General features: G+C 33.8%; 1 protein-coding gene across 1 annotated transcript in view; it reads right to left on the minus strand.

Annotated features, from left to right (window-relative positions):
* LOC145291964 (uncharacterized) overlaps window positions 1-24,482 on the minus strand; it is a 231,902-nt gene that overhangs the window by 25,390 nt on the left and 182,030 nt on the right. Inside the window, exons 2-3 of the mRNA XM_080137901.1 lie at window positions 3,259-3,618; window positions 1-373 (exon numbers count right to left, since the gene is read on the minus strand). The exon at window positions 1-373 is cut by the window's left edge and continues 632 nt beyond it. Of these exons, the coding sequence (XP_079994027.1) occupies window positions 1-373; window positions 3,259-3,618 (733 nt within the window). The remainder of the gene's footprint in view (window positions 374-3,258; window positions 3,619-24,482) is intronic.

A 24,482-nucleotide genomic window follows, 5' to 3' on the forward strand; every position in this document is an offset into this window, starting at 1 on the left:
GCATCTCCCAGAAGAGGTTTGTTCATTTTAGACCCTAAGAAGTGGCAAATCTGTGCTGAGTTCCAAAAGTGTTGCCCGTAGGCGAAGTCCATGGCGTGCGGTACGCGACCGGAAGCGGAAGCCGTAGCTGCAGCGGCAGCCGCTGCAGCTGCCGCAGCAGCAGCTGCTGACCCATTGCCTCCTGTGCCAACAGCACCACTTGCGCCTCCTGAACCAGTTCCTCCTTCATTGACTGAAGCACCTCTTGCTCCGTTTCCGGTACCCGTACTGCCAGGGCTGGGGATATTCCCTTGATGGAACAAGTGGTATCTATATACGTCAGCATAGTTCAATTTGTTGTGCATCTTCTGCATCAACATTTTAAGGGTATCACCTGAAACAAACAGAATTTAATTAGAGTAAATTATTAGACACAAAAAAAAAAAAATGGATAGAATTTAATTTGGTACTAATGCAGAGAACGACCCGTCTTTGGTGAACGTTGTGCTGGCACATTCTGGAAGCTTTAAGGTTGAACGGTAGACTTTTTATTGTGGAATATTTTCGATTATCTGACAGGGTTTTCTAAGGAAGTCCACTTTGCAAAGTCACGAAGTGAATTTTTCTAATCGGTCAGCGTATGTTCCGAACGGATGACGTATTGCCGCTGTAAATTTCGAACAGCCGTAAATGTATTTTCTGATGAATTTCCATTTCTGACAAAATGAAAGAACGTTTCTTTCCAGCGACATAATCTGCAAACCCGCTGGATTCATGGCGACGATTTTATTAAAATGATTTATTTTTAATGATTTTAATATTTGTACGCTTAAAACTAATATGTTCTTCCAATTTATTTCCTGTCGTCTGTTGCATTGATTGAGCGTTTTGCCATATTCTGGTGGTTGGCGTAAGTTGCCGAAATATACCGAGCCATTATTCACAAAATATGGATCGTCCTCTGCATAAGTAAATTATTTAAACGTAGTATAGTAAACAATGCAAAAAAGATGAAAATAAACACAAATACACAAAATTAACTTTTACCAAACTCAAGAAAATTTGATCTTTTATCGAATGCCATAGGTTTTTAGTTTCTTTTTTAATAAATTTAGTGTTTCTGATTTCAGAAGTTTTTATCGTAGCTTCAAGATTTGACAAAAGCTATGGATAAATATGGCCGATAAGAATTTCTGGATTTTCATCTTCAAAATTGAAAAACATAAATTAAAAAAAAAAACAAATAATAATTGTCACTAAATCCATTAAAATATTATATTTCGACCTATTTCATATTTTTCACTAATTGGAAGTGTTTTAAAGTTCATATTTATTTCAAAATAAGCAAAGAGTGCCTACAAAATGCACAAATATATACGAAAAACTGTTACCAAATGCAATAAAATTTAATTTTTTATAAACCTGCAAGATTTATATTTTTTAAAAGTCATCTCCACAAGCTTGTTATGGAATAGTTTTAAAAACGTTCTCTTAACCATCGAATCATTTCTGTCCGAAAGATCTATAAAAGTAATTGTTGACAGGCAGACGTCTATAACACATTGCATCAATGCCGACGTACCCGAAGGATCCAATCTATGATCGTCGTCTTTGCGGTCTTATTAATTATCTCCCTATTCTGAAATTATTCTGAAGTTATTCGTTGTCATATATGATGACGTAATAACTATTTATGGCAACACTTTCATAACAATCAAAGTCAATGTCTTGATGATTCTGCTCAGGTATGAATGAAATCTAAATGTTGAAAATATTTAGTTAAACTTAGTTTCAAACAAAGAGGGTGAAATGAGGTTGGAGGTCTTCGTGAAAATTCAGTACATCTGATTTTTGTGAACTTGTAACGAGAGGTATTATGCATCAGTTAATTAATATTTACCTAAATATCAGTTATTAATAGGGCTGTGACAACAGAATATTCATATCATTGTTTTGACTCTCGAGTATATATCCGACACAGTTAGATACAGTTAATAAACTGAAAACCACATCACTCTAAACAAAAGCACATACGACATTAACAAATATACACTCGAGAGTCAAAACAATGAAAAGAATATGCTGTTGTCATAGCCCTAGTTATTAATGAGAATTTCGAAAAATAGATTTTAAAGACTTACATATCGACAAAAGCACTCATTTTAATATATAAATATTTTAGATTTTTTTTAGATTTGATAACTAGACATGAATTAAAAACAGATTCCATGAATTTTAAAGCCTTTTTAAAACTCTTTAAGCTAAGTTATTATTAATTTTAGACATTTTACAGAATCCAATACATTTAATAGATTTTTTTAATTAAAAGTTGAATAAGGATTCTATAGATAAGGTTTAGTATCATTATATCCTGACTTTAATCTTCTTAGGTGTACATAAAAATGATGAAAAAGTGTTCAGTTCAGGAAAATATACATTACCTTTACTGGGACGTTCATATATATATATATATATATATATATATATATATATATATATATATATATATATATATATTTCTGTGGAAATAATTTTTATTCACTTATATTGCTATTTTAATGCATACCAATCCTTATTTAATGTAATTACGGAACATATAATGAATGAATGAATGACAAAAGTCTATATTCCAAATTTCATGATGTTGACCATCTTAGAATTTATTCCTTTAATTCTGTTGACATTTACAATTCTTGACAGTATCTGTTTTGTAGCACAAAATCATTTATTTAATTATTATATCAATCAGTGAATCTATTTCACCCTTCACTCATCGGAAGAAATGGAAACCAAAAGGAAATAAAATGCATTTTGGAATTACCTTATTATTTGCTTACATTGCGCCATTTTAGTTGGAAATGGCGTAATCTAAGAAAACAATAAAGTAATTGCAGTTTTTCTTCCAATTTCAAATGATATTAGGTCATGATATTACGTCATATGCGTCATAACATGTGTGTTGTGACGCCGTGTATGACATCGTTATAACATATGTTTTGACGTCATTGTGAACAGACAAACAGGAATATGGTAATATATATATATATATATATGTATATATATATGTATATATATGTACACATATATACATGTATATATATATATTACCATATTCCTGTTTGTTTGTTTGTTTGTTATATATATATATATATATATATATATAGAGAGAGAGAGAGAAAGAGAGAGAGAGAGAGAGAGAGAGAGAGATAATTAACCTATACCCTATATTTTGTCCCCCCTACACCAACAAACTAAAATAATAACAAACTTATACTTTACCTGCAAAATTAATCTGGCTGATGGGCGAAGTGCTGTTTTTCGACGGGTTACAAAGCCACGGCCGGAAGGCGCTAAATGAGGAGGAGGTTGACGTCAATGGTGACGTTGATGTGTTTGACGTGCTGATGCATTGGCCCGTCGTACCCGACGATGTCCTTTCGAGTCCTTCGAAGCTTATTGGCCCGCAGCCAATTGAATTGGCGCTATCCCTGTTCCCTGTCATGGCTCCTCCGTTCACATCAAACGGGAAACAAATTGCCGCTTCCGCCGCGGCCACCGCTGCTGCCGCCGCCGCTGCTGTCCCCGCCACGGACACCTGTTGAGCAGCGACCGCTTCTAGAGAAGGCGGAAAATCAGTACCTATAAAAGACAAAACATAAACTATTAACACTTACAGATCAAGTTATTAAAATTGGATACCTATTTACTTATATCTATCATCCATAGACAGACTGTTTAGCTGTATCAGAGTGCTTCAGTGTGGCTAGACCATCACATATCCCAAACGCGAGATCGAACCAACAACCATTGCGTTGATATTTAAGTAGTTTTAACTACCAGGTTACTGGTTTAACTACCAGGTTACAGGCGCCGTCGGCAATGATATGTAACAATGTTTTATACGAAAACTGACTGTCACTTAAATAGTGCTCAATTTGTTTGTTTACAGATAGCTTTGCATTACCCTAAAGCAGAAGCAGTTACCCAAAGTGCTGGAATGGGTTTATATAGTCGTCACAGACAGACAGTTTTACTGTATCACAACTCTTCAGTGTGGCTTTACCAGCATCCATTCAAATGTGTGTATGTATATAAGCACCTAACGGGAAACTGTCTCCACAAAAAATACATATATTAGCATGACTATGAACTAGTATTTCCCGCCAATTTACATATTGCCTGCCCTCTTCTAACTGCCCCATTTACAAACATCTAATAGCTCATAACACCCCCTAAAACGATTTTAGAAGCATATTAATAAAAAAACAAAAACAATGTCGCCATTGGTATCTCAAATTGCAAACCCCGCTTTCCTATCATCGAAGCGTTACCCATTCGTGCAAACAAACCTACCATCAACAAAGATCAACACGAGGGCGCGAAGGTATATAGAATGCTTTTGAAACGATTTTAATCGACTTTCTCAATAAATGCACCCATTTAAATTTTATAACTCATTACGTGCCTGGCGGACATTGAGAGTCGAAAACGTTGGCAGATATGTCAAGTTCCTTTGTCATGCTCGCAGAGAACGTTAAATCACTGCCATGCCGACTCGAAATGAAACAAATCGAAATTGTCATTAGCGTTTAATCAAACACACACACACACACACACAAATATATATATATATATATATATATGTATATATATATATATATATATATATATATATATATATTACACAGGCGTCACCACTTATCAAGGCCCGGAGGCCACTCGAGAAGGGTTAATGGGTATACTTTAGTGAATGTAATTATAGCGTAGTAAACATATGTAGTGTGAATTTAGCAAATTGGATTACTTAGGGTGACGGTTCATCAAGAACTTGTTTACGTTGGACTTGAAGAAATCAGATTGTAGTCAGCTGGAAAGCAGGTAATCGGAAGAGAGTTCCAAAGCGTGCAGTACTAAGAAACAACCTTTGTTCTTGGAGTCTACGTTTAGGTCTAGGCACAGACAAGGAGTGTGGGGAATTGTTGATAGTGGTTTGAATCAAACGAGTGTTTTTCGTGAAAGTTTGGCGAGGGGGAACATAGATTGAAGCTCAGACGAGCACTTGCCATGAAAATAACGATAAAGCAGAGATAGGCTCGCAATGTCTCTTCTGTGGGAAAGAGGTTGCAGGGAAGAGAAAAGGGCATCCCCCACTAAGGTACGAAGTCTATTTTGAACTCTGTCAAGGCAGGATAAGTCCAACGTAAACAAGTTCTCAATCAACCGTCTCCCCAAGTAACCCAATTTACCAAATTCCCACTACTTATGTTTACTGCGCTATAATCACATTGATTAATACCCATTAACCCTTATCCTCGAGTGGCCTCCGGGCCTTGATAAGTGGTGATTCCTGTGTAAAAATAAAGTAAAAATGCATATAAATTGTGCAAAAGGATTGGAAAGTACTCGGATTTACAGCAAATATGGCGATTACATTAGCCAGTTTCTGCCCGAAGTGGAGATCGTTATTCATAAGTTGTAAAAGATCCAAAACACCTATTTTATTAATAAAATATGCTTAAGATAAAAATACTGCCTATATATATATATATATATATATATATATATATATATATATATATATATATATATATATATATATATAGTAGTGATGGGACGATTCCAATATTTTTCCCGATTCCGATACAATTACCGATTCCGTGCTAAATTCCCGATTCCGATACAATTACCGATTTCGATTCAGATTCTTTATAAATCTCTAATTATTCAACTATAAGATTGTTATTTTTCCCGATCCTCGAAAAAAAAAACACATGCTAAATATGTTGGATATCATCCTAAACGCCACAACACACTTGTAGAGGACGATCTATCGATTTTAGCTTTACTGATATTTTATTATTAAATCAATAAATGTTTATTATTTTATCATTATTACCAGCAATGGAGGATTTTACTTTAAACAAAATAAGATAAAAAAAAAAGATAATTAAGAGAATTGTTTTGGCATCGGAAAACAAGTATCAATTTGTCTGATTCCGATACCGATTCCGATACCGATCCCGATACTCCCAAATCTTCCGATTTTTTCGATTCCCGATTCCGATTAATCCTCCCCACACTAATATATATATATGTATACAGAATGTATATACATAGGTTTATGGTAGTTTGTGTAGTATATACTTATATGTATGTATATATATATTAGTGTTGGGATGATTAATCGGAATCGGGAATCGGAAAAATCGGAATATTCGAGGGCATCGGAATCGGAAAAAATTGTACCGATTTTCCGATGCCAAAACGATTCTTTTAATTGTTGCTTTTTTATTTGATTTTGTTATAAGAAAAATCTTCCATTGCTTGTAATAATGATAAAATAATACATATTTATTCATTTTATACCACCAGTGAAGGTAAAATCGATAGATCTTCCTCCCCCAAGTATATTTTTATGTTTAGAACAATACCTGCATATTTAACATGTGTGTTTTTACGTTAATCCTAGAAAAATACAGTTATATAGTTAAAAATTTAGAGATTCATAAAGAATCGGAATCGGTAATTGTATCGGAATCAGGAATTTAGTGCGGAATCGGTAATTGTACCGGAATTGGGAAAAATATTGAAATCATCCTATCACTAATATATATATATATATATATATATATATATATATATATATATATATAAATAGAGAGAGAGAGAGAGAGAGAGAGAGAGAAAGAGAGAGAGAGCATGATATGCATAGATCATCGTATAACGATTAGATCACTCACTCGTAATGTTTAAAATTCAACGCTATTTCACGCGGTTAATGGTAGCCGAATGGATACGGTCTCCGCTAATCGAACCAGAAATGTCTCGTGTTGCGGGGTTTGAATCGTTTGGCTGGTGTTTATCGTGACACCCTGCACGGAAGTATCCCGAAAGGATGAAACACTAATGTCTGTAGGTATTTAATTATTATAGTAAAAAAACAATTATATATAATATAATATATATATATATATATATATATATATATATATATATATATATATATATACACTTGTGCCCGATATTATTCATACCCCCCCTTGAAAATTGAGTTTATTAGATGTAACTTTGTAAGAATTTATTGTTTACGTCCATATTGATACATATTCTTTATAAACCTCTTCTGATCATTTTCGTCATTTTAAAATCTCGGGATACTTGTAATAAAAGAAATATACAGCTATTTATAAAATCTGCAAAGTTCAAAAATAATCATACCCTCTTATTTTTTCAGTATTAATCGAGTTTCTGACTGTCTGTTTCCTGTTTGATTCTTATTTTGAATGCTTTTATACAACCTTTGATTAATTTCATTTCGTTTTTTGCATTTTTCAGAAATTAAAATGATATCAACTGAAAACCAATAAAAGAATAAAAATTATTAGAATTGGGTAGAAAAAAGAGCTTAGTAATGATCTTAGGACTAAAATTGTGAATTCACATAAGGATGGTTTAGGTTACAAGTCAATTTCCAAGAAATTTGAGGTCCCTACAGCAACAGTACAGAGCATCATCAAAAAATTCCAGAGCCACCCCACAACAAACAACTAGATTGGTAGAGGAAGGAAAAGGAAACTGTCTGCTAGAGCCACCAGGAATATTGTAAGAAGTGTTAATGCAAATCCAACCACCACTACTAAGGACATTTTAGAAAATCTAGAGTCTTCTGGCATAAAAATATCAAGGCAAACATTGCAAAGGACTCTGCATGAAAATGGTCTGAAAGGAAGAAGACCAAGAAGGACTCCATTGCACACCGGAAAACACCTTGCAGCACGTCTAAAGTTTGCTAGGACCCATGTGAATTCTCCAGAGTCCGTTTTCCCAAGTATTTTGTGGACTGACGAAACAAAAATTGAATTGTTTGGCCATATGGATGCTTCTTACGTTTGGAGAAAGAAAGGAGAAGCTTACAACCCAAAGAACACCATACCCACGGTGAAACATGGTGGTGGTAGCCTAATGTTTTGGGGCTCCTTTTCGGCTAGTGGTCAAGGTAGTTTGGTCAAGATAGTTGGAACCATGAAGAAGGAGCAATATTTGGAGATACTCCAGAAAAACATAGGACAGGATGCGGAGAAGCTCCATTTAGGACGAAACTGGGTCCTTCAACAGGATAATGATCCAAAACATACTGCCAAAATAGTCAAGAAATGGTTTGAGGATAATCAAATTAATGTTTTGGAATGGCCTAGCCAGAGTCCCGACCTGAACCCTATCGAAAACCTCTGGCACATAATGAAAACTGAGGTTAAAAAGCGGAAACCTAGAAATTTGAGGGAGTTGGAGAACTACTGCATTGAAGAATGGTCAAAAATCATTGTTGATGCTTGTAAAAACCTTGTTGATAAATATCCAAAACGGTTACAGGCAGTTATTAAGAATAAAGGGTATGCTATTGACTATTAGTAAGAGAGGTATGAATAATTTTGAACTAGTGCCATTATTGTTTTTCTTTGTATAATGTTTCAAACTTACATAATTTATTTATTTGTTGAGTTTAAATTAAATGTTTATGCTTGATTTATTGTTTGAAATCCCTTTAATGTTGTCTACCTTCTAGTTTGAGCAATATTCTTATAAAAATCTCAAAGATCCGAGGGGTATGAATAATATCGGGCACAAGTGTATATATATATATATATATATATATATATATATATATATATATATATATATTATTATTAAATATATAGAGCTTTAGATTAAATTTTTGAAAATACATGAAAATACATGCGTGTACGGTGATAGAGGAGATAATCGGACGATTGAGCGAAAGAGATGGTGGATGTCGGTCTTCGGGGACAGGGATTCATGTCCTCTCCCAACCGCAACCATTGAAGCAAGCCATTTTCCCCAACGTGTAAGGAACGCCACCGTCCCTCAAGCGCCCGACAGATCGACCAACTACGACAGGCATTACAAGCAGACAATTAAACATTTTGAAAGGCATTCGAGAATTTATTTCATGAATAATTTCGAACATTTTATATATATTTTTTTTGTTCATATTTTTATTTTTATTTTACTCCACTTTCTTTTCAGTCGCCATCTTTATTTTTCCCGCGCTTCTGTGCTTTTCCCGTTCGACGGTATACGATAACTAATTCATTTTAAAATCAAATAAAATTAAAAGAAACACTTATGATGGCTGGTCCCTGTGCAGGAAAAATAAAAGACAGTTTAATTTTTTATTCTCCTAAATATTTTTATATTAAGTTTTTATTTGTTTTCGTTTATATATTTTTTAAAAATTTATTTTTATGTTCAAAGACTCCTCATCATTTCCTTTTATTCACCCGCCTCGATTAAAATGATGTTAAACCGAATATATTTGACACCCTCGCGTGAATCATTACTTTTCCTCATGGGTTCATACCTTGGGAGCTCCCAGTTAGCTTCTCTTCCAGTTGACTCTTTTTGTTTCATGTTTTTATATAAAAAATTGCCTCTTCTTAAAAGTTGTTTCCATCAGAAATATTTTTGTGTGTTTATTATTCTTTTTATTTATTTTATATTTTTACACGGTGGTCACCACTTATCAAGGCCCGGAAGCCACTCAAGGATCAGGGTTATTGCAAGTACAGTACGTTAGTGTGAAGATTTAATGAAGTGTTTACTTAAGGGGGCGGTTCATTAGGAATTTGTTAACGTTGGACTTGAAGACATCTAAGTTGTAGTCAGGTGGGAAGCAGGCAGACGGAACTTCGAATATAAAACACTAGCTTCAACCGGCAAATACGTCAAGATTCAAGTGTAGTATCTGTTCTCATTGCACCTCGAAGCATATCATGTGTAAAGAGACATTTTAAATCACTGTAATTTATACATATTGCTATGACATATATTCCCATGTTTAATTTATAACTTTTTCTATGAGATTATTAAAGTACGAGGTGCCTTAAATAAGTTTCCAGACTTTTTTGTACAGACATTTTAAATTGTTGTGGACTCTTGAACATTTAGTATGTTATTGCTATACATATTATGAGATGACTGACTGAGTTTTTATGATTTCAGGTTCAAATGAACAGCTATTGCAGGAATTGGAATACACCCTACTAAAGCCTGATTATCACAGCTGGCGAATTTCACAAATGCAATTTGGACGTGGTGACACTTTAGAAGTAGGATATGCAATAAAATGTTGCTTTAAACTTGGAAAAATTTCCATAGAAACGTATGGAATGCTTCGGACTGCTTTTGGACTTGCATGAATCGAGCATTAGTTTTTGAGGGGCATAAGAGATTCAAGGAAGATAGGAAATCTGTGAAGGATGAAGAGAGGTGTAGGAAGATTAAGGAAGTCAAAACACTAGAGTTGATTGGCTAAATAAAGAATTTCATGGATAAGGACTGTCGTCTGTCTACAGAGACAATAAGTGCGCATACAATTATTTGCGATAGATTGAAGATGCGAAAGATTTGCGCGAATGCACCAGTCAACAACTCCATCCTTGTCACAGATTATTTGATCAAGACGGTCATCAAGACAGTTCCTTCCTGGCATTGTAGTCCAGATATCGCTTCTTGTGACTTTTGGTTATTGTCTAAGCTCAAGGTCAACAACTACAGGCTGTCGTTATGAGATAATTGAGGAGATGAAAGAGGCTGTGACGAGGGCCATTGGCATGCTCATATAAGAGGACTTCGATGGGTCTTCTAGAAATTGTTGCTACGGAACAGCAAGTGCATTGCAGTCAGAGGAAATTCTTCAAATGGGACTAGTTTCATGTGTACACTATAAATAAAAGTGCTCATACCAAAAAGTCTAGAAACTTATTTAAGGCACTTGGTATCAGTGATATTTTTCTGTAGTATTCGCATCCATGTTGGCCCTAAAACGACCTTCTTTAGCCAACAGAAAGTGACATCTTCCATCATGATAATGCTCATCCTCACGCAGCACTACTGGCCAGAGATATTCTAACAATATTTGGTTGGGAAATCTTGCCCTATCCTGCATAGTCTCCTGACCTAGTTCCCTCGAACTATAAGGCGGCCATTGGTTAACTTCACGAGTTAGATTATTATTTCAGATCAAAATCTAAAGAATTTTACAAGCTCGTTGACAGATGAAATCAAGTTATAGGGAGCAAAAGTCGTTATTTGGTATGAATAAAAAATTTCTAAAACACAGTCTTTCACTCATAAAATTTTAAATCAGCCAACATTTTCGACTGACCTCATCTTTTTCATGATTTCATATGTCCAAACTTGCATTTTCTGAAAACCTTATCTATATATTAATGTTTCACAGCGTATCAAGACCAAAAGCCACTCAAGGATAAGGGTTACTTACGTTTTCAGTTGGATTACGGTACAGCAGTATGAAAAGATTTAGAATTCTGATTATTTCACTGGACGAAGCGATAGATATTTGTTTACATTGGACTTGAAAGCAACTATGCCGTAATTTGTAGAGAAAGATCCCCGTGATAACATTTTCCACTGTTATTGAAAAAAATACTCTGTTAATGGAGGTTATGTTTGTATTGAAGGTACATCAAAGAAGAAAGGCGAGTTATTGGCAATGTTGAAAGCAAGATAGGCTTTTGCTGTTAATGTATCCTTTATTATAATCGATATTTGTCTTCTTTTATTGTTGCTTATGCATATGATTCAAACCTACCCGACAGAATCGCACTGAATCTAGCATGGAGGCTGTGCCATACGTGGTATCACTTACTATTTACTTACTTCCCAACCAGGGCAAAGTTAGACACAAGGCAAGTTTGTAATGTGAAGAGAATCAATCTCAATCTGGATTGAAACAAAAATAAAACTTACTTCACTCAATAACATTACTTGCACCGAGGGATACAATAGCAGTACGATTAAAGTAGGACCGTGCCCCATCTACATTACAAGCCATTTCCTTAACCTGTAATAACCTATTGAATTATTTACTTACAGTGATAGACCTTTTTATATTTGTATCTTAGTTATTTGAATTATTATTATTATTATTATTAATTATTATTATTTATTTATTTATTTATTTACCAAATCATCATAATGATCGGTGGTGGCCCATGGTATCTGAGCGAAAAAAAAATTTCCAGAATTTTCCTTTGACCAATTTGGTACCCTCTTAAATGGGGAGCGGCATATATATTATTTTTAAAATATAATTATCCACTGACACGTGTTTCGTCGTCTACGACTTATCAGAGTGGCTGAATCTAGTGAGACTCGGAATCGGGACCCCATGATAAGAAGCCTAAACCTCTACCACGCGGATATATATATATATATATATATATATATATATATATATATATATATATATATATATATATATATTGTTGAACACAAGTTCAGTATAATAATGCGTAATATATATATATATATATATATATATATATATATATTACGCATTATTATACTGAACTTGTGTTCAACAGAGTTGGAAAAACGTGCAAGGTTATGGCTTCCTATGGCTTCTATAATGTATCGTCCGATTTTCATAAATAAATGTGTGACGAGTTAAAATCGAATTCTTCTGTTTAGCCGTGTTTGTTTGCGTCTTATATCGCAGTCCCTAAGCTAAGATGTAAGAATATATATTGGTAAGATGAATCACCAATTTCTTTTTTCTTTTCTTCTTTTTAATAATTTCCCTATTTTATTAAATTTGTTTTTTTTTTTTCTTTTCACATTTTCTTTTGTCGCCTAGCGCTTGTAAGAAAACTGAATTATATTCAAAGGAAATTTTCTTCTATTTTATGTAAAACAGTGAAGAAAGCGTCGCTGTTTTCGGAGGCACAGATAAAAAATTGATTATTAATAAGGAAATCTCGGTTCGATGAAATAAATCATTCATGATTTCTTCTTGCCTGCGTTTCCCGCGTGTGTGAGTTTGAGAAAATCAGAGAAGTTGACGTAGAAAATGGCGACGATGAATTTGCACTTCTTTTAGTGCCGGTTGCTGCAACGACGACGATTTTATAAATAGTGCTCCAACAAGTATCCGTCTCAAGACGAAATCCTTTAAAGATTGAGGCCATTTTCTACTGTTACAAATTTACCAGCAGACCATATATAGAGTACGGCTGCCATATTTGGGCTAGTGAATCTGTTACTTTTGATGGTCCTTGGTAGGGTGCAGGATCGTATCTGAAATTTAATTGGCTTCTTCTTCTTCTTCTTCTTCTTCTTCTTCTTCTTCTTCTCCTTTCTTCTTCTTCTTCTTCTTCTTCTTCTTCTCCTCCTTCTTCTTCTTCTTCTTCTTCTTCTTCTCCTCCTTTCTTCTTCTTCTTCTTCTTCTTCTTCTTCTCCTCCTCCTTTCTTCTTCTTCTTCTTCTTCTTCTTCTTCTTCTTCTTCTTCTTCTTCTTCTTCTTCTTCTTCTTCTTCTTCTATAGGTTCTGTTATGGTAGGTGTTCTCCAGGGTTGTCTGATCTATTTCCTGCTTCTTTTGTTCCAGCTTGTCTGACTCGTTACTCTAGTCTTCTCTATGGACTCACTATTTTGACACCTCACTGTGATACAGCTTTCTGATCTAGTATCTTCCTTTCCAGAACTGCGAGCTTGTATTGCTCTCTTTTTGTTCACTGTTTTCCTTTTACCCGTGGTTTTGGTCTTTTCATCTGTCTTTGTGATAATCATCTTTCGTTCTCGTTGGCTACTTAAGTGGCTTTATGCTTTGCCTGGATCAATTACTATAAAAAAAAAAATCAAAAGCATTTTCCTGGTTTGCAAATTGATTTTTATGAGGACGTCATCGCTTATCAAGACCAAGAGGCTACTCGAGGATACGTGGTTAGTTTTATGCCAAAGTGTAATTTTTATACATCCTAAAACCACTATCAAAAATTTACCTTATTCTCTATCTGTGCCTAAAAACTAAAAGTAAAGTTCCAAGTAAAGTTAAACTTTCTTATTTAACACATTATTTAACACTGACTAGATTCAAAGTTGCCACAATATATATGTTTTAAACAATGTATACCTCATTTGATTCGCCTGAAAATTGAGGAGTTAAGGAAAAAGATAAGATCAATTTTTTAAGAGGAGACTTATCGGGATAATGCAAAGCTCAAGAATAGTTTTGGAGCTTATATAGAAATCAATAAAGAATGAAAATGACGATATAAAACTATATATATATATATATATATATATATATATATATATATATATATATAATGCTCCCTATCTTGGGTTGTGCATATTGGGAATATTGGGAAGTTATATACAAACTATCGTTAGCGAATCAAGTGACGCTCTTTGTGCAAGCAAATCAAGCGGAGGCATTTGGACGATGTCAAACCATCGTTAATCCATTACCCACACATCAGCAGCCGTGTAGTGTAATAGTGAGAAGCCTTGACTGTCATTTGGGCGGTCGGGTTTCGATCCTGGCTTGAGGCAATTGCCGGTCTAGCCGCACTGATGAGCTGTGAAACAGCGAAACAGTACTGTATGTGGATGTGTATATATATATATTTATTTATTCTATAAGGGTATACATTAATTAGGGTGTAAGGTAAGGGAGAACTCTTTATACCGTGGTATTTCGAAGCCTAAAGTTTCTCATCGGAATAGGATAGAGGATGCTGGCTGACATAATAGGGGTGCGACGTCTAGCGATAGTTACATTAGAAGCGGAATAAAACATTGATGCTGTTTGGGGGAAGTAAATTTATCTATGTGATATAGGAGGTGTATACCAATTTAGTTCCACCAAAAAGCGTCAATATTTTATTTCACTCCTAATGTAACTATCGCTAGACACCGAATTCCTATTAGGTCACCTAGCATCCTCTATCCTCCTGATGATAAGCATTAGGCTTTGAGATACCATGGTATGAAGAGTTCTCACTAACCATACACTTCTAATTGATGTATTGATTAAATTAAGAAATCTATATATTTTATATAGAGTTTTATATCGTCACTTTCTTTATTGATATCTCTCTGTCTCTCTTTCTTTCTTTCTTTCTTTCTCTCTCTCTCTCTCTCTCTCTCTCTCTATATATATATATATATATATATATATATATATTATTGATGTAGAAAAATTACAAGGTTGCAACACTGGGCATGCTAATGCTTCGGACAGATGCTGGCTAAAACCACAAGTCATCGTCAGGCGACTTAAAAGAATTGTCTTCCACAGAAGAAAACCAGTTCTTAAATGAATAATAAAGAAACTCAGACATTAAAAGTGAAGGCAGAAAAAAATAAAAAAAAGAAGGGGAGAAAGAAAAGAACCACACACACACACACACACACACACACACACACACACACACACACACACACACACACACACACACACTTCTCTTTTCTGGTCTCATGAAATGTTGTCCCTGAATTAGGACTCCACTGAAACATGTATGCACATATATAACTAATAATGTTTGTACTTTAAACAGACTATACACCAGCAGCTCTGTTTTGCATTGAGCACTCTTTAATAATCATGCTAGTGTTATTGGAGTTACATCTAGGAAACCAATCGGTGCAACCGTTATCTCTCTCTCTCTCTCTCTCTCTCTCTCTCTCTATATATATATATATATATATATATATATATATATATATATATATACACACACACACATATATATATTATTTTACACTTGCTACGAAATAAGGCAAACCATAATGCTTATATGTTTGTATTCATATTATCAACTCCCTAGAGCGTTCAACATTTTTACAAAAAGAACTATGAGTTATTATAGGTATTGGCCAGTATATTTTATACTGTCCTAGAGTATAAGTATATTTGGATCCAATTCTCTTAAATATTTCACCAGATAGACTCTAAAAATGTCTTCATCAGTTCATTATTCAATTATTTTAAGAAAAACAAAGTTTACTATGAAATCAAAGAAGAGAAGGAAGAAGACCCAAAGCGCGGGAAATTGAAAACATATTGCACCACAATACGGATTGAATTAATTCTCCGATATAAGGCAACCGCACGAGATGTTATCATATCTTAACACAGTGTGGAGGTATGTGAGATTAGCAAGATAACATTGAGATTGACAGAATTAGGTAGATAAGCGATGCTAACGACAGGGCTTATCGTTAGCAAAGACCATTGCGTTCCGTGCGAAATAAGAAGGAAAAAAAGTAATAATAAAGAAAATAATAAGGGAGACTACATCCATCCTATAAATAAAGTGATTGTAAGATGGCCGAGATAATTGTGACACAACTGACTGAAACAAAATAAATGATGACGTGACAAGAAATCAAAGAAAAAAATATACAAACAGACAAAAGAACGTCTTGGTTCTATGTGCCTCGACGTTTTGCACAATTCACACTGCAATTAAGTGAGACTGTAGAAATGACGCGTGAGAGAGAGAGAGAGAGAGAGAGAGAGAGAGAGAGAGAGAGAGAGAGAGAGAGTGAAAAAAAAACTGTCCCAAGTCGATTCCCGGGTATTTTGTTTTTAGGCTTTCAAACCAGATTAGTATGAAGTGTATGTGTATGTGTGTGTGTGTGTGTGTGTGGGGGGGTGTCTCAAATCTCGAGAAAAGACAAAAAATGGATGCATCTTAATATTCTCAAGATGCGTCCACTCAGTCTACGCGATTAATCATAAAATACCATTTAACACTTTTAATTAACAGATCAACAAAAATGCTACTGCAAACAGACGAAAATGATACTTCATTCTCAAGCTTGACAGCCCAATAAAAATAATACTTAAAGCTTAAGACATGGTCTTTCAGACTTATAAATGACAGACCGACGAAAACATTATTCTAAACTGAAACATGACAAACCAACGAATACGATATTTCAAACTTAATTTTGACAGACTACTGGAAATGCTATTGAAAGCTTAAGAAATTATATTTCAGGCTTATGCGTAACAGAACAACGAAAATGGCATTCTAAATTAAAACTTGACAGACTAACGAAAATGATATTCTAAACTTAATTTTGACAGATAAATGAAAATTCTATTTTAAAAAGCATTTTGACTGACCTACGAAAATGATATTTAAAGCTTAAATATTACAGACAGGGGAAATTATATTTCAAACGTAAGGGTGAATGTCGGCATGAAACAATTATTTGATATTTAAGTGACAAACAAACAAAACTGTGACCAAAGAAAATGCAATTCTAAGAATGACTGAACAGCCGACAAAAATACTATTTCAAATTTAAACTTTGTTTTTTTTTTTTTTTTTTACTTATGTTTGAAACAACGAACGAAAATGTTATTTCGAATTATTTGAAGCTTCCATTTTAAATCCTAAAGATTTATAGTGATACTAAATCTTATGTCTAGAATACTGATTCGAAATTTAGAAAAAAAAAATGATTTTGACCCAAGAAAATGTTTCAAAATGAAAAGTTTAAGCTTAAAAAGAAATTAAAAATCAGCGAATCTTGCTTGGCTGATAATGCCTCAAACTTAATGTTAATCTGAAATAACTGATTTATCAAATGCGAGGTTTTGTTGAAAAATCCGTGAAAACCTCCAAAGTGCAATTTATTATTTCATTTTCACCCCAAACAAGGCACATTGCCACTTTGATGTAGGGGGCTACTATTAGGGACACAGGCTACAGGTGTACTAGGTGGGGAGTTGGGCAGCAAGATGTCAGTTTACGTACACTTGAACTTCTGCATGTCAGTACAGATGGGGAAGCAGGAACCTGGCAGGGAGTTCCAAAGTCTAGCTGTTCTGTGGAAGAAACAACTGGAATAGAAGGCTCTCTTACATCTAGGAATCACTACTGTGAAGGGGTGGGATTTAGCTGCTTGTCGAGTTTGTCGGGGGTATTTACGTAGAGGGGGTACAAGTGCTTGCAGCTCGTCGGAACATACACCGTCAAAGTACTTGTAGAACAGGCAGATGGATGCTACATTGCGTCGATGGGACAGAGGCTGAAGCTTGGATGATAGTTCAGGACCTATTAGGTTGGCGGCTCTCTTTTGAAACTTGTATAGGAGTGAGAGACTAGTAGCAGATGAACCGTGACCAAATATGACAACAATACTCCATACATGGGCAAATGGTGGCCTTATAGAGGTACAGGATACTTTCAAGGGTCAGTAGCTTTCTAGCATGGTAGAGAGAACCTACCTTTTTCGCAGCGGTCCTGGCAATGCTCTCAATGTAATTGTTCCAACTACGATTGATGTCTTATGCATAGTCAAAATTTAACAAATTAAGAATTATCTAAAGATTTACAAATGTTTTCTAACATCTTTTTGCTCCTTTGCAGAAAACGAAATAAAACTAAATACAGCTCACATATGGACCCTTTACTGCTACTCTCTCTGTCCGATAATAAATAAAGATCAGATAATTAGGTTAGGAATCAATCCGTGCAAATAAGTAAACGTATGTACCAATCTAATTGTATGTAACGCAACCGTCACAAAAAAAAAAAAAAAACTTAAATAAATAAATAAATGAATAAGTAAATAAATAAATCCTGGTCGGCCATTTTTCTTTTTTAACGAAAGTTTTTTTTATTATCGTTATAATTGTTTCGACACGACTTAAAAGTCTCCCGCCATCGCCCGTTTACTCTTGAAAAAGCCTGCAGTAAAAAGGTCGAAACGTCGAGTTTTAAGGTCTCCCAACCTCTGCTTTTTAAGATCATATATATTAGTGCAGGGACGATAAATCGGAATCGGAAATCGGAAAAATCAAAACTTTCGGTGGTATCGGAATCGGCATTGGAATCGGCAAAACGTGTGCCTATTTTCCGATGCCAAAAACGATTTCTTTATTTATCTTTTTTTATTTGATTTTCTTTGAAACAAAATCTTCCCCTGTTGGTAGTAATAATAAAATAATAAATATTTATTACTGTTAACCAGTAAAGCTAAAAGCTATACATCAACCCCACAAGTTTTTGTTTACGTTTCGAGAAAATATATGCACTGACAAAATAACAACGTTATAGTTAAATATTTAGAGATTTATAAATAATCGGAATCGGTAATTGTATCGGAATCGGGGAAAATATTGGAATAGTCCCATCACTAATATATATATCTATAATATAAAGCTGAACGTCTGTGTGTGTGTCTGGTCACGAATAGGCTCCTATATGGTTGACTATTATAGAAAACTGATCACATATAATGAGAGAAGATGTATCGAGACACAGGAATGGGTATGTTTGATCTGGCATAATGATGACTCATTAACATTTTGGGGTCTGCGTACGCGTCTGGTCCACAAAGTATGGAAATAAAAAATGTAAAAAAAAAAAAAACGTTTACAAGTGTTTTTGATATAGATGTACATAATAATATTTTGATAAGTATGTTTAACTTAAATAGGGATGGTATAATAAAATTGTGGGGTCTGCGTTTGCGCCTGGCCTCCATAGAATGAAAATAGGCACAAACTTTAATAAAGACTTTTCATATCTATCTGCGTAAGTATACTTTGATAATTATGTTTTACTTTGAAGAAATATGGTATAATAAAATTATGGGGTGTTCGTTCGCGCCTGACCTCCACAGAATGGGAATATGTCACATAGTTTAACAAGGGTTTTTAATATAGATCCACAAAAAATTGTGATAAGTGTTTCAGTATGAACAGATATGGTATAATAATGGGGTTTATCTATTTTATTTTTACTTTCATCATATTTTGCTTTGGTTTTGATACCCCTAAATTCGAAGCTATCTCTTTACAACCCTTCCTTTTCATAACCTATCACACTTTCATAAATCAGAGTCCATTTTCTGTAGGCTGTTTTTGAACTCGGTCAACGACGGGCACTTTGCTAGTATATATATATGCTTAAAAGTGTCTATTTTTATTGAGTTTAATTAATTCTGGCACTTGGGATGAAAAATTATATAGATTATATGCATATATTTTTATAATAGAAAGTATATATATATATATATATATATATATATACATATATATATGTATATATATATATATATATATATATATATATATATATATATATATAATAAAAACAGTTATTACATGATTGAATAAAAACTAAATCAATGTATCTGTGATGGCGTGGTCGATGTTCTTAATGCAAGCGGAAGTCGTACTTCATAAAAATGAAAGCTCTGGTACGGATGGGGAAAGGAAAGCGGGCAAACGGGGGTGGGGGGTGGGGAGAATGCACTCATGTTGAGATGAAAACAAAATAAGTTATAAAATTTTTGAACAAATAAAACCGTCGAAATAACATTTTTAATAAAATATGAATTTCAGATAAACCTAAAAAAAAAACCCCAAAAAAAAGAATTCGTGAAAGAATCAAAAGATGTTATCTACAAATGGTGATGTGTAGAAAACTCAGATCTACATCATATCTTTACTGATTATTTTATATATAAAAAAATCGCATCCATATTTTCCACGTTTTCGTTTTTTTTTGTTTTTTTTAAATTTTCCGACGTCTATTAAATTCACACGAACTTGTCAAGTTTTTTTTTTGTTGGCACTATTGCCAATTTCTATGGCACTAAATCTTCTAAAATTTCACAAGTTATTAATTTCTAATTTTATAACATTGTGCAACCTGGTACTGCCCGGGTGGCAATTATCATAATATTGACTAAAATATTCGTAGACGAATGTAAATGGCCGTTAAAAATGAGTATATATATATATATATATATATATATATATATATATATATATATATAGAGAGAGAGAGAGAGAGAGAGAGAGAGATAAATAGATGGATACATTCAGACAGACATTGTTAAAAACAACAGTAAGATTCTGTTTAGTAATACTTTTTTATTTTTTCGATTTTCCGGAATATCCTACAAAAAAGATAAAACGTAACATTGAAAAAATACAAAAGGCATTACTAAACAGAAGCTTTCTGTGGTTTTTAAGAATCTCTGTCTGAATGAAAAAATGCTAAATAGTTAAATATTTAGAGATTTATAATGGATCGCGATCGGAATCGGGAATTTAGTACGGAATCGGGAAAAATATTGGAATCGTCCCATCACTAATATATATATATATATATATATATATATATATATATATATATATATATATATATATATATATATATATATATCAAGTTAAAGCTATTCAATAAAAAACTCCTGAATTTAACGAGGTTATTAAGAATTCTTGATAAAAAGACAAGATATATATTTCTCATAGACACACTCAACCCGACTTCTTCAGTTCTTCAGTAAAAGACAAACTGTATTAAGTCGCCTGACGAGGACTTGAGGTCTAAACCAACCACTTGTCCGCAACATTAACATATTCAGTGTGTCACGACCATGTAAATTCATCTCTCTCTCTCTCTCTCTCTATATATATATATATATATATATGTATATATATATATATATATTTAGTAATGTGATTGATAATTTAAAATTTAAAAATCAAATTATAATTAAATTAAAAATCCGTTTCATAAGAAGGAACAACAACAAAATCAATTATTTGTACGATCGTTTCGGAAAACAGTGTTTTTATTGTGGTAGACATCAAGTTACGGACAATAATTATTACATATAGTTTTTTAATAAACAAGGTTTCCTCGTCAGCAAATTGTCAGTAAATTTAAAAGACACCATAAATAAACCTAGCATTAAAAGTAAGGCAGATGTATCTGGAAAAAATTAAAATAAAGGTCTGGATTTAAAATTGATAAGAAAATTAATATGGGTTAGAGATAGAAAAGAAATAGAGTAAAATATAAATTTGGTTTAAGTACAATATTATACATACACACATACACAAATATATACATGCATATATATGAAAAAATAGACACATATATGCATATACATAGATATACAGGTATATACATACAAATACAGGTGCAAATATTTACCTTTTAATTTTTCGCCTTTTGAAATCAGGAACTATGGTTAAAGTACTCATATAGATGTTTTATATATATATATATATATATATATATATATATATATATATATGAATGAGTTAACTCACAGATTAAACAATCAAATTAATTATTGTCTTATTAAATACAACAATGTGATAATATTTTAAAAACCTTCCCAGCCAAAAAAGCAAAGCTCAATATATAAAAATAGACAAAAATATAAATGTAAGAATTAAAATTGAATTCTATAGATTAAAATATACAGAAAAATATATTCAAGTTAAAAAGTTATCATTTCAAACAAGGAATATATGCAAAAGAATTATAATAGAGAGAGATAAAGAGAGAGAGAGAAAAAGAGAGAGAGAAAGAGAGAGAGAGAGAGAGAGAGAGAAAGAGAGAGAGAGAAAGAGAGCGAGATAGACAAGGAGGGAGGAAAGGGAAGGCTTTACACACAAAGAGTACATTTTCACAAAATCTGTACATATATATATATACATGTATGTATATGTATATAGACAGAGAGAGAAAGAGAGAGAGAGAGAGAAAAAGAGAAAGAGAAAGAGAGAGAGAGAGGAGGAGGAGGAGGAGGAGGAGGAGGAGGAGGAGGGAAGAATGCATAAAAACATAATTAATTTAAAGTTATAACTCACACGGCCCAGCTGTATGTTTCCATGGAAAAAGAAATTCGTAAAATCAATTCGCGTAACAAACACAAATCGCAGAACTCAGTTGGTGCCAATGTTGGTGCTAGTATCCTTCGGGATAAAGAGCAGCATTTAACAATTATTTGTTTACTATATTTTTGTTTTTATTTATTTATTTATTTATTTATTTTTTACTTTTCTTTAATGGCTTCATCTCAGAAAGTTAAAAGAAAAAAAGAGCAAACGAAGTAAGCGTGTCGGAATATTGGAAACAGCTCCAGGGCGTTTTCCACGACTCCAAACGGATCGAATCAAAAGGTCGCAGCTGCCTCGTCGAGCCGCATCTGTGTTTCTCGCTAGTTTACGGATTTCGACTTGGTTAAGTCTCCGCCCGCCAATCGGATTGATCGAACCACGTTACCGCTGAGAATTTGGTCAACAGCCGTGCGGGCTTGAATTAGCGACTAATTTTTTCAATTTACATTGTGTTTATTCTATTTTCACTCGGATTAGCGATGTGATGAGTTTCACTCAGTTCGATCCGAGCGCGCTCTAATTCGTTTGAAACATCTGCTTGTAGACGAATTGCCAACGGAAGAAGTACGACTGATGCAGATTTAGCAATTGGCTAAATTATATTTCAAGATGATACGTTTTATTTTTTTTTTTAGATGAGGATTCATAATGCGTATTATTTGGATACTTCGGACTACTGTTCTCATTTAGAATGTTAGTTTTACAATGTTTCGGCCGATGTAACCTCAGACATTCTTCAGGGGTATCTTATGGGATGAATACAAATTATAGAGAGAAAAAGGTAGTGAAGAGCAAAAAGATCTAAACAAGTAGTGTATATGTTGGGTGAGGATAACCTACTTATCAGAAAACCTAGTGGAACAAATTTAATAACGTGTCTTAGTTCTATTCTAAAACAACGGAAGCTCTAACTTTATATTATGGCACTATTTCGTGCCATTGGTTGTTGCCGCTGTGTTATTTCCACCGCCATAGCCAGAGGGTAATTTGGTCGCGCGGAGCGATACACCGAAAAGGCGAACCACAATGCAGTTTCACGATTCTCTTTCTCTTGATTGCTGGTGAGCACGTGCATTTTTTTTTTTTTTTGCTATTTGTCAAAAAAAGAGGGGGAAGGCACCTCCTCTTCCTCAACACTAGTTAGGAATAGCTAGGCAATCAGCTTATAATTCCAAATTAATTGTAAATCTTTTAAATTGTAAAATATTGTAATATATAATGTGTAAAATAAACTAGTTGGGGGTTTATATATCTACTAGCGGGGCTACCCGGCGTTGCCCGGGACCGTATAAACAATCAGAAAATTGAATTTGATTTGGAATATATTTGTTATTCTAAGGAGAGAGGAATTTTTAATGTCTATGTATCATTTGCTATTTCGAGCAAAAGAATATTTTACCTAGCTAGGACGGGTATTAGATCTTACAATTGTGTTGCGTTGTCTGTTCTGTCTTAAATATCGAAACGGTTCCGGTCAGGGGGGACTCAAACACGAAGACGATTCCATCTAGAGAATCAGCAGCATGAAAACGTCACAAAACCTGTATGTATAGAGAATGAAGGAGCCAGCCATACCCCCAAATCCCAGGTACGCCTTTACTCCTACACTCTAAACAAAAACACGTCTAAGCGACTGATCCTCATGTTTTCATATCCTATTGTTACAATCTGGTGCCGTTTCAAGACTTTTTTTTGTAACACACTGGTCGCTCACGCTATTGACCGAGTCCGTCGTGTTACACTATAACGTGTGTGTAAAACGAACTTCCTTAAACAAAACGTTGAAAGGATTGCCGCGTATTTATCTACGCTATATTTACCAAACAGCAGCGACACCAATTAAAACGCTTGATGAAAATCTACGCCACAAATTTCGAAAAATCTAGCTTCTATTATTTCCGTTGATTGTTTATCGGCGTCTTTTATCGCACCGAACAAATGAAACGAAGTGTTATGGAATAAATAAGAGCAATCGATTTGCCCGAAGCCTTATTAATATTAACGATCTAA

Source organism: Euprymna scolopes, chromosome 13, assembly GCF_053919585.1.
Source record: "Euprymna scolopes isolate OS-2025 chromosome 13, ASM5391958v1, whole genome shotgun sequence".
NCBI lineage: Eukaryota > Metazoa > Mollusca > Cephalopoda > Sepiida > Sepiolidae > Euprymna > Euprymna scolopes.